Source organism: Lampris incognitus, chromosome 1 (genome assembly GCF_029633865.1).
Source record: "Lampris incognitus isolate fLamInc1 chromosome 1, fLamInc1.hap2, whole genome shotgun sequence".
NCBI lineage: Eukaryota > Metazoa > Chordata > Actinopteri > Lampriformes > Lampridae > Lampris > Lampris incognitus.
This window is the reverse complement of record NC_079211.1, coordinates 111,891,153-111,902,952: the sequence shown is the minus strand read 5'-3', so window position 1 is coordinate 111,902,952 and position 11,800 is coordinate 111,891,153. Positions and strand designations below refer to the sequence as shown.

The 11,800-nt window shown below is 46.5% G+C and overlaps 1 protein-coding gene across 1 annotated transcript; it reads left to right on the top strand.

The window, feature by feature from the left end:
* The first annotated feature begins 1,648 nt into the window (after positions 1-1,648).
* LOC130111685 (ectonucleoside triphosphate diphosphohydrolase 2-like) lies at positions 1,649-10,808 on the top strand. The gene is made up of 11 exons (XM_056278948.1): positions 1,649-1,686; positions 2,952-2,988; positions 3,123-3,365; positions 5,744-5,861; positions 6,919-7,069; positions 7,232-7,391; positions 7,558-7,785; positions 8,628-8,900; positions 9,250-9,369; positions 10,091-10,225; positions 10,447-10,808. The coding sequence occupies exons 1-11, from the start codon at positions 1,649-1,651 to the stop codon at positions 10,651-10,653; spliced, it is 1,710 nt and encodes a 569-aa protein (XP_056134923.1). The 3' UTR covers positions 10,654-10,808.
* The last annotated feature ends 992 nt before the right edge of the window (positions 10,809-11,800 follow it).

The following is an 11,800-nucleotide window of genomic DNA, read 5'->3' as shown; positions in this document are numbered from 1 at the left end:
CCTCCCTGGGAAATTCTACTCTAGGGTGCTGGAAAGGAGACTCCGACCGATCGTTGAACCTCAGATAGAGGAGGAACAATATGGATTCCGTCCTAGCTGTGGAACAACAGACCAACTTTTTACCCATGTGGAAGTGCTGACGGAGGCATGGGAGTTTGACCAGCCAGTCTACATGTGTTTTGTGGACTTGAAGAAGGTTTACGACCGTGTACTCCGGGGCATTCTGTGGGGGGTACTGCGGGAGTATTGGGTACCAGGACAGTTGCTACAAGCCATCGTGCTGTGTCCGCATTCTCTGCACAAAGTCAAACACGTTTTTGGTGGGTGTCGGACTCCACCATGGTTGTCCCTTGTCTCCGATTCTGTTTGTGATATTCATGGACAGGATCTCAAGGCACAGCCAAGGTGAGGAGTGTGTCCGTTTTGGGGAACCTCAGAATTGCGTCTCTGCTCTTCGCAGATGATGTAGTTTTGTTGGCTTCATCAGAACGCGACCTCCAGCGTGCACTGGCGTGGTTTGCAGCTGAGTGTGAAATGGCCGGGATGAGAGTCAGCACCTCCAAGTCTGAGGCCATGGTTCTCTACCGGAAAATGGTGGATTGCTCCCTCCAGGCTGGGGAATGAGTTGTTGCCTCAAGTGAAAGAGTTCAAGTATCTCGGGGTCTTGTTCATGAGTGAGGGTAGGATGGAGCAGGAGATTGACAGGCGGATTGGTGCAGCATCAGCAGATGTTGTACCAGACCGTTGTGGTGAAGAGGGAGCTGAGCCGGAAGGCAAAGCTCTCAATTTACCAGTCAATCTTCGTTTCACCCCTCACCTATGGTCATGAGCTTTGGGTAGCGACCGAAAGGGTGAGATCACGGATACAAGCGGCTGAAAAGGGTTTCGGCTCAGCCTTAGAGATAGGGTGAGGAGCTCGGACATGCAGAGGGAGCTCGGAGTAGAGCCGCGGCTCCTTCGCGTCGAAAGAAACCAGTTGAAGTGGTTCGGGCATCTGATTAGGATGCCTCCTGGGTGCCTTCCTTTGGAGGGTTTCCAGGCATGTCCAACTGGGAGGAGACCCCGGGGTACACGCAGAACTCGCTGGAGGGACTATATATCCAATCTGGCCTGGGAACATCTTGGGGTCCCCCAGGAGGAGCTGGAGGGCGTTGCTGGGGAGAGGGACATCTGGAGTGCCCTACTTAGCTTGCTGCCACCGCGACCCGACCCCGGAGAAGCAGCTGAAGATGAGATGAGATGAGATGAGATGTCATACATTTTGGTTGGGTCTGCTTTCCTCTACAGCAAACTTGCACAATTTGTTCCACTGGTTGAGGTTCTCCCACAACAGCTCCAGCTTCTCTCAGTATAAATTCTCCCTCCTCATTCAGGGTGCAAGCCATGGATCCTGAATCATGCCCTTCACTTCAACTTTGTCATTCACTGCAACCTGGGTGTAGAACAACTCACTGAAAGCAGGCACCTCTGCTGAGCCTTGAACCATGACTTGGTATCCTTCTGGCACGCACGTACGCAACTACATAGTCACGCGTGTTCACACACACACACACACACACACACACACACACACACACACACACACACACACACACACACACACACACACACAGGCACGAGATTCAGAACCAAAAGGAGGTGTGGTAAGATGGCGACGCGAATTCACGTTCGCAGCGGCCTCACCCAGTACCGTTGATGCAGTGACTTTGTCCACGTCTGCGTCTAAATTTTTGTCTTCGTTTGTTGGCTGGGCGAGCTGGCGCTGGATCGGCTGCGAGAGCTTGGTCTGTTACGCTGTGGACCCAGGGACCGCGGCCTTGCCCTCAGCTGCACCCGAGGAGGTAACGCCGAGGGTTGTCTGACAGGACATGGAAGCGGGGCACGCTAAGCTAACTGCTAGCCCACACAGACCGGCAGTTCCGATAACACCGAGGGCGGTCTGGCGGCGGTCCTCGCCTGGCGTTGACTGGTGTTTTTGATGTCGTCATGTGGAGTGCGGGGAGATGTGTCAAATGTGTCTGGCTGGGAGAGCTGGCGCTGGATCGGCTGGGAGGGCTTGGTCTGCTTCGTCCGGTTGCCATAGGGACCACGGCCCCCGCCTGGAGCTGCGCCCGAGGAGGAAACACGGAGAGCGGTCTGACAGGACGCGTAATCGGGGCAGGTTAGGCTAGCTGCTAGCCCATGCAGACCGCGGTGGTCCCGACAGTCATCCTGGCTGGCGTTTGTTCCATTGGACAGTGATTTTTTTCTTCTTTTTTTTGGTTTGGATATATGTGTTGGTTGGAATGTGTGCGTTGTTGTCGTTCTTGAATGTGTTTTTGTCTGTATGTTGCACCGCTGTGGGCTGGGAAAACGGTCTTTCGGTTCACTTCGTGTGCGCAACAGTGGTGCCCCCAAGGGGTGGCCACTATCCCTGGCCCCCCCCAGCCACGAGTCACATATGCAGAATATGCTTCTGATTATGCATAATATGCTTCTATCTGATATTTTCATTTTTGGACATATACAATATAACAATGAATCATCTAACACGTTACAATATATACAGATACATAACACATTAAAACAGAATTGTTGTGGAACTCGGAATGTTAATTGTACCGGTATTAGTCTATGCACATCAGATATTTAGTAACATTAACTGTAAAAAAATAAATAATGAACCAACGTATTTCAATATGTGATTCCTTAACTCTCATATTGACAGTTTTCAACAAGCCTATACAGTATACTACAACAGCATAATAGAGTTCCTGCAATTCAGTCATGGCTTTTGGTTTTGGTGTGCCACCCCAAGATTTTCAGTGGCCCCATTTGGCCACCCCTCTGAAAAATTTCCGGGGGCGCCACTGGTGCGCAAGTCCATGAGGTGAAATGACAAAGTGGCCCTGCTTCCTAAAGGGAATGTTTTGGTGAAATTCATAAGTTGTGTTTATATTAACCTTTTACAGATGCCTACTGCTGGCTATGGGGAACCAAACCAGCGAGGTTAATGAAGAAGAAGAAATCCCACAACGCCATCTTAATGAATACACTAGGAACTATGCGTTTATTCCTGGTTATTAGCCAAGTGTGTTAATTGTATGCTTGTTTGTTTGCTTGTTGTTGTTTTTGTTTTGTAGAGCACTTTGGTTCTGAAGAGCGGAAAGATAAATAGCTCCAACCAAAGCCCCGCCGACGCGCCCCCGCACGTCACTCATCCTGCCTGGCACACTGGCACACTGGCGGCTCCGCGCGCGCTCCCCACGATGGCGACGCAGCGGCGACACCTCGCTTTCCTCTCTGCACTGGCGCTGCTGGGAACAGTGGGAATTCTGCTGACCGTCATTCCCACCGAAGAAACGAAGGGCTCCCCTGAAAACAGGGTAAATGAACCAACCACCTCTCCACTGTAACGCACAGGCAGCGCTGTTTCTGATATGGACATGCTTTTTTGGGGGGGGGGGGTAAGCTATAGGATAGGTGTGTGAATTTGCGGCCTGTCTTAAAAGAAGAAATACACCTGTTTAACGGGAAATGGTTTTCTTACGTTGTAATCATTTTGACTTGACTGAACAGATTGACTTGCATGGTGACTTTGCATGCGTTAAGTTTTTTTCCCTTCCTTTTAATGGCGTGAGAAGTCGTTGGTGAGAAAAGGCAAATCACAGCATATGCATTTCTATGTGTGGTTTCATTGACTGACAGGGCACATACAGGGTTTTTTTTTCTTCCATTAAACTATGTTCCCCTATGCCTCATATAAATAAAAATAAGAATTATTTTCGTGGTAAACAGTTAACAACTCTATTGACACCAAAATTCTGGCTAATTTACTGCCAAAACAATTACAGATGTAGCTACAACATTGCAACTGTAGCTCCAGATTGTGTTCATGAAATCAGAACAAATGTCCAGTCTGCCCTTCAGGCTTGTTAACAGACATGTAGAGGAGCTGGACCGGTGATGACAGAGAAATCATGATCATTTCAGCTGATGGTAATGGATATTATTGAGCTGTGTGTGTGTGTGTGTGTGTGTGTGTGTGTGTGTGTGTGTGTGTGTGTGTGTGTGTGTGTGTGTGTGTGTGTGTGCGAGAGAGAGAGAGAGAGAGAGAGAGAGAGAGAGAGAGAGAGAGAGAGAGAGAGAGAGAGAGAGAGAGAGAGAGAGAGAGAGAGAGAGAGAGAGAGAGAGAGAGAGAGAGAGAGAGAGAGAGAGAGAGAGAGAGAGAGAGAGAGAGAGAGAGAGAGAGAGAGAGAGAGAGAGAGAGAGAGACAGACAGACAGACAGACAGAGACAGACAGAGAGATAGAGAGATAGGGGGGTGCTTGGAGACCATGCTGTAACAAAAAGATCACAGGGTTGAGTCATCTGTGTCCTGTCCTTCAGCAGCCGTGTGTCTGCTGATGGGTAAATGAGGAAGATTGTCAACTTCTGCTTAAGTGTTGAACATGAAAAATGCTCACACCTGATGGTATGCCCCAGCAACACACCTCAGTGGTCAACAGGAAGTTTGCAAAGGAAGCAGTGAGAGAAAAGAAGAGAGCAGATGAGAGGAAAGAACAGAGCAGTTGGGAGAAAAGAAGAGAGCAGTTGGGAGAAAAGAAGAGAGCAGATGAGACAAAAGAAGAGAGCAGATGAGAGGAACGAGAGCAGGAACAAAGAGTGGAAGATAAAGGTCACCTGGCATCTCCTCTGTTTGTTCCACCATTGCTCCACTCTTGTGATTCTGAAGCGTCTTTTAAAAGCAGGGTGGTGCAGGGTGAATGGGGTTGTGGACACAGCGGTATTTACTAGGCATTGAATATTTTAGTTATCGAAACTCTTTTGTAACTCTTTGAGGTTGCAAAGCAGCTTCAACATAGGAGTAAACACCAACAACATTGTGAAATTTACCTTTATATTCATCAAGTTCTGTAAGACCATAAAAAAGGATGATGTTGCTTAAAATTAAGTCAATGCTTGATTGTTTCAATGTAGAAATCCATATGCAATGGCCAAAATGCTCAAATTCATGCACAAAACATTACAGCCTCTATACCAGAATGGAAAATGGCAGACAAGATCGTTTAAAAAGGAGGGCTCCTCACAGGAGTCATACATTACCACATCCTGTCTATAAGTCATACAGTGAATACCACAGGAAAGCAAAAATATATGTGTTAGTAGTTTCGAACAAAGCTGAGGAAATCTCAGGCAGTATCCGGATGTGGGCCTCTTCAGGCAATGATGCGGCACTGATGACCTTCTTCTGGCCCTGACAAAATGGATGTTAGCCTGAAGTGGCCCACATGTTTAATAGCAAATATGGCCCAAATATGCCAAATCAAATGTGGGCCTTTTTTGGCAAAGACATGGTGCTCTGAGCAACATGTAATCTGGATGGGACCCTGAAGTGGCCCGTGTGGTAAATGGTGAATATGGCCCAAATGTCACAAAACAAATATGGGCCACCTTTGGCAGATATGTGGCACATGCAGCATTGCTATGGCTTGGTTCTGGCCCAGATCTGGCAAACAGGAGCGGACCGCCCAAGTGCCATCATTCCACGCGGTATGTGGGCCGGATGAAAGTGTCAGGTGTGGGACGGGTCCGGGCCACAGCAATTTTGCTATCTGGGGTGCCTATCCTTGCATCGAAGTCTGTAGTTGAAACGGACAAATGAGCTGGTGAAGGTTTTTCCAGACTAAAGGCAAACTGAAGCTCTGCCCCTTTGCTCTTGTCCATCCTCTGTTGACTGTTGAAAGCATTTTGTCCCTTACAGTATGGGGTGGTTTTCGACGCAGGATCCTCGCACACTTCCATGTACATCTACAAATGGCCGGCTGATAAACAAAATGGCACTGGAATCGTCTCCCAGCACAGCGAGTGTCACGTGGAAGGTGAGAGCTTCACGCTGGCCAGGACACCCACCTACACCTTCTGTAGATTGAAAGAAAGGGGATGGAAAAGAAGAACACAATATATAACTACACAATCACAATAGGTTGCCCCCTGTTATCTTATCGATGAGGACATGCTGACTTTCACCTCCAGGAAATCTTCTCCCGTGAAGATAGAAGGTGTTTTTTTGAATGAGTTGGGGCTGTATCTTATGTAGATCTTTGTTCCCACGGAGTGCGGGTGACATGGCGGTCTATTCCGTTGTCTACCAACACAGGGATCGCCGGTTCGAATCCCCATGTTACCTCCGGCTTGGTCAGACGTCGACCGGGAGCAGCGACCGGGACGGCTCGGAAGAGTGGGGTAATTGGATGGGTACAATTGGGGAGAAAAAGGAGGGAAAATAAAAAATAAAAAGTGGACAGCATGGTGGCACAGTGGTTAGCATGTTCGCCTCACAGCAAAAAGGTTCTGGGTTCGAGCCCCAAGGTAGTCCAACCCTGGGGAATGTCCCGGGTCGTCCTCTGTGTGGGCGTTGCATGTTCTCTGTGTGGGTTTCCTCCGGGTGCTCTGGTTTCCTCCCACAGTCCAAAGACATGTGGGTCAGGTGAATCGGCCGTACTAAATTGCCCCTAGGTGTGAATGTGTGTGTGTGTGTTTGTCGGCCCTGTGTGATGGCCTCATGGCCTGTCCAGGGTGTCTCCCCACTTGCGACCCAATGACTGCTGGGATAGGCTCCAGCATCCCTGCGACCCTGAGAGCAGGATAAGTGGTTTGGATAATGGATGGAATAAATAAATAAATAAATAAATAAAAAGGTCTTTGTTCCCTATTTAATGTCATGGTTCCTCACCAAAAAGTTCATGCCCTCATGGTACCCCTTTCAGTTGTTCCTCTTGCTGGCACAGTTTGCTTACAGAAGGACACAGTTTCCATAGAAACAGCCACCAGAGGACATATCTCTGCATGCCATTTTATCCTCTCAGACAGAGAGACCTTTCTGAGAAGGTCAGCTCAACTTCCCGTTAAATGGCACTGTTTTCTCTCCTTTTCAAGGTGGAGGAATATCCAGCTACACTGGCTCACATGGGCGTGCAGCACACAGTCTGGAGTCCTGTTTAAAACAGGCTATGATGGACATTCCCAAATCCAAACACCATTCAACGCCACTGTATCTTGGAGCCACTGCAGGCATGAGACTATTAAAGTTAGTATAGATGCCCTTTAACAATGAAGAGTGTGAGGCTGTGACACAATATATTCCATCAATTATGCAAATCTTAAAATGGATCTCACAATGGGTGCACGACGAGTTTCGTATGAAATGCATGACTGATTTCATTTCCAATTTTGTTCTCTGCTTTTACAGTGAAACCAGTCACATCGAGTCAGAGAAGATACTGGAGGAGGTTGGTAGCAAACTGCGCTCCTATCCTTTCAACTTCAGTGGGGCGACCATCTTGAGTGGACAGGAGGAGGGCGCGTATGGCTGGGTCACCGTCAACTACTTACTGGAGAACCTTGTTAAGGTGAGCTGTAACTTTTACGCTTTTCAGCACACCAAGCAAAGATGTCACAGAAAAGTCATTATGGATGTTGAAATCTATTCATCATCTTCAACCAGATTCCCATAATGCTCCTGTTCATTTGGAGTTCTGACATGTTTGTTTTCTTTGTTTGCTCCTTGGGCCCCAGTATGGCTTCATTGGGCGCTGGGTGAGGCCTAACAGAGAAACAGTTGGGGCTCTGGATTTGGGTGGGGCCTCCACTCAGATTACCTTTGAGACCCCAGAAAAGGTGGAGGACAAGAACAACGTCATGGAGCTGAGGCTTTATGGACGGGACTACCAACTGTACACCCAGAGCTTTCTGTGTTATGGCAAAGACCAAGTCCTACGGAGGTTGATGGCCCTGCTCATCACGGTAAATTATCAGAGAATAAAGTCACATCAGACCTCGTCAGGTGAAAACTAATGATTTTGGCTGCTTTCATGTTTGCTTTATACATTGTAATGCATTTATCTATGAAATTATCACCTGCCTTGCCCCCACTCAAACAGAAATGTGACAAATAGTTTCAAATTGAAGTAGTGTAACAACCATGAAGGAGTAGACTCGCTAGCCCTTGGCTAACGGGTTGGACCCATTAGTTGAGTGGTTAGCGCAGTCGCCTGTGGACCCGGGTTCGCGTCCCAACTGCGGCTGTTCCCGGCTGCCCCCCGTATTTGCTACATTGGTGACAGAAGTGGGATGGTGAGACCGTGAGGCCATCCAAAGCACGTGCGCCCAGAGGTGTGAGGGAGCTGGTGTGCTGAAGCGCAGGGACGCACTTCCTGAAGGAGGGGGGTAGTGTAACGACCATGAAGGAGTAGACTTGCTAGCCGGTTGGCTAACATGTTGGACCCTTTAGTTGACTGGTTAGCGCAGACGCCCAGGTTTGCGTCCCAGCTGCGGCGGTTTCCGGCTGCCCCCCGAATTCACTATACTATTGCATGGTCCTCTCTGAGATGTGAGAATATTATGACTCTAGTACATTGAAATCCTTTCCAAATATCTTGTGTTTTGTCAAACTATTTGGTCATCAGTCTAAAAAGAAGGCCATATTGAGAAACTGCCAGTAGAAGAAGTGGCAGCGGCAGCATGTGATAAGGAGTCACTGCTTCATCACTGCAGATGTGCTTCATGTTAAAGGTGTATGTGGTGTGTGATGTTTTCACAGCCACCAACAGAACCACTCACCATCATGTCCTCTGGTATCTTCTCAGACTCAAGGCCTGGCCGGCACCTTGTCCCATCCCTGCTATCCAGCAGATTTCAACACCTCCCTTCACCTGGGGAGGGACATCTTTGATTCCCCCTGTGTTGAAAAGTACAGACCAGCGTCATTCGACCCCCAGCTGTCAATAACAGTACAGGGCAGCGGGAACTACCAGTCCTGTTTGGGAAACATAACACGGATCTTCTCCTTTGACCGGTGTTCTTACTCCAAATGCTCCTTTGATGGCGTCTTCCAGTCCAGTGTGACGGGAAACTTCATGGTGAGTGATGATCTGTTTTAGTCCATCACTCTTTTGACTTTCTTCACAGGGCAAATAATGCTGGACCTCAAACTTCATCTGCATGGACCCTTTCAACAATGTCCTCATATGCAAATGTCTTATATGTAGTTCACCTAAGAGCATATACTTGTTCTCATGTTACGAAAATAATTAAGTGCCATGCTAAACCATGGAGTATGGAGCAGCATATCTCGCTGAACATTCATTATTATGGTTAAAACTGTTTGAATGCTCACCATCTGCCAAGCTGTTAAACAAACTAGTCCTCTAGGCATTGAACCCAAGACAAAAGGTTTACTGAGCGCTTCTTATTCCTTCCTCCCTACAGGCATTCTCAGCCTTTTTTTACACGCAACACTTGCTTCAGCGCATCGCCGGCACCTCTATCACACACCCATGCCTTCTGAAAGAGGCAAACGACAATGTCTGCAACATGACCTTCTCTGAGGTACTACATCAGGCTTCTGTGGGCGCAGCCCTTGTACCAGAATCCGCCTGTCATTATTTCCTACATGTGATCTTCTTGTTGTTCACTGTCTGTCACTTGGGCAGTCAGTCAGTGAGTCTCGTCCCAGCAATGATAAGCTGATCCAATTTTTAGACCCTGCAGTTTAATCGACTCTGTGCATAACTGTAGTCCTCTGACTTCCTTCCGGGTCTACTGCAGTGGTCATACCAGTTTCCTGTTCGTTGGCGTGTGAGATTGACAATGGCATATTTTTCACGATGCCTGCAAGATGATGAGATGAGATGAGATGATGAGATGAGATTATGAGGATGAGGATACTCTTCCTCATAATTGTGGATGTAACTTGATATGTACAACCTGAAACTTTTCACCCGTTTGCTGATACAGGTGCTGGTACAGGTGCAGGTGAAAGTTTGTCGACAATTCTGTGCATGTGGTTGACATTTATCCATGGTAAATCTTGCAGGCATAACAAAAAATATACCATTGTCAGTAGCACACGCCAACAAACAGGAAACTGGTATGACCGTTGCAGTAGAAACCGGAAGTCAGTGGACAACAGTTATGCACAGAGTCGGTTGGTATCAGGAGGCTTTTTGGCTTGTCCCTCTCTGATTCCAAGTGAGGATTATCAAAAGAAGGCCAAATGCATGTGTGGATAATTTCTAACAGTTCTTTACACCATCTTATATTTGCACAGATGTTAATAAAGGCACCAGACCAGAAGAAGCACCTGAAGGATTTCTGCGCTATGACCACTTTCATGCAAGTGCTCCTGCTTAAGGGCTATGGCTTTGATGAGCTCTCCTTCCCGCACATCTCTTTTCAAAAAAAGGTGAGGGGGGGGGGATCAGATATATAGCTCAACCTGTACCAGTAATGATAATGTCTGAATACAGGAATGACTTGGTTCCATATGCCAAAACACTAGGGAGAGACCCTTTTTTATTTTAACAAAAGAAAGAATACCTTTTTAAAGAGCACATAGAGAATTATAACAGTGTCGTCAACGGCATCAAAATCAGTGAGTTGACACATCGTTGTTGTGTTGTGCAGGCAGGGGACACGTCTGTTGGCTGGGCACTGGGATACATGCTGACTCAGAGCAGTCTGGTGCCAGGAGAGGACACCGCTCTGATAAAGGCTCTTCCTCCAGGGGCCTGGGCTGGCATCCTCTTCCTCTTTGTCCTCCTCCTCATAGTGGTTTTGGGATACTTTGCATCCATGACCTGTCAAAAGAAAGGTGATGGACGTATAATATAGGACTTGCATCGTGATATTTCCGAGTTCTATACATATTCATTCTAAAGTATGCTCTTGTCTGCCTTCTTCTTGAAACTGGTTCTGAGACAAAAAACACATTTTGCAGGACCAATTAGTTTATAAGCATTTTTTTTGTATTTGATTGCTTGTTTTCCTCATTGTAAAGATAAGTGTATATGTGCACATACATGCATGTGTGTAAAAAATATGAAATACTGAAACATATTTTATGCAAATTTTTTTTGTAAGACGGTGAATATAATTACTGATGGCTTTGGAAATGTACATACCATTTTGTTCGCTGATTAATAAGATAAGTGAATGCACCCTAATGTTTACCAGACAAAGGTAGCACATGATTGAAATCCAACTGAATCTTTATTATCATTGTTATTGTTATGATAATTATCATAACTTCTTGTTCTTTTTCTTCTTATCCTACCAACGCTACTCCTCCCAGAGCTTGACTGAGAAACCTTCCCACACTTGAAGACCTCAATTTGGTCTACTTGTAATATCATACTCTTTCCCGCTGTTTCACCCACTTTCTTCAGAAATGCATTCTATACTTTAACACAATTGACCACATACTTTCTTGTCGGATCAGTTTAATTCACTTACAATTCATTTTCAGATTCCTTTCATGCCAACAATTTTCAAACCAAAGTCAAGCTTTGCAAAGACTGTACTCCCTCATGACCCCGCTTTCTTTCCTCTTCCATCACTTGCCATTGCTATTTGCGAGCCCACAAGTGTTCTCGAGGAAATGTACATTCTTGTTTTAATGTGATTCCATATGTCAGTGAAGACAGCCTAATTGCAATCTGTTATTGCAGTCAGCAGCCCACATTATTCAATGTGAGTAGACAGACAATTTACTGACAACACAAGCAGATAAAAGTAATGAAAGCCACTCCCTTAAATGTACTCCCCAGTATGTCCTTAATTCACAGCTGTGGTCAAAATGAGCATGTATTGTGGCATCCAAAAAACATTTCATTCAATGTTTTCCTTTTTTTCTTTTCTTTTCCTTTTTTTGTGTGTTCCTCATAACCTCCTTTTAGTGGGACGAATAAATCTGTCACAATTTAGCCTTTCATTATTGTCTCTTACCAAGTCTAGTTAATCATGTATTAATGTTTAGGAT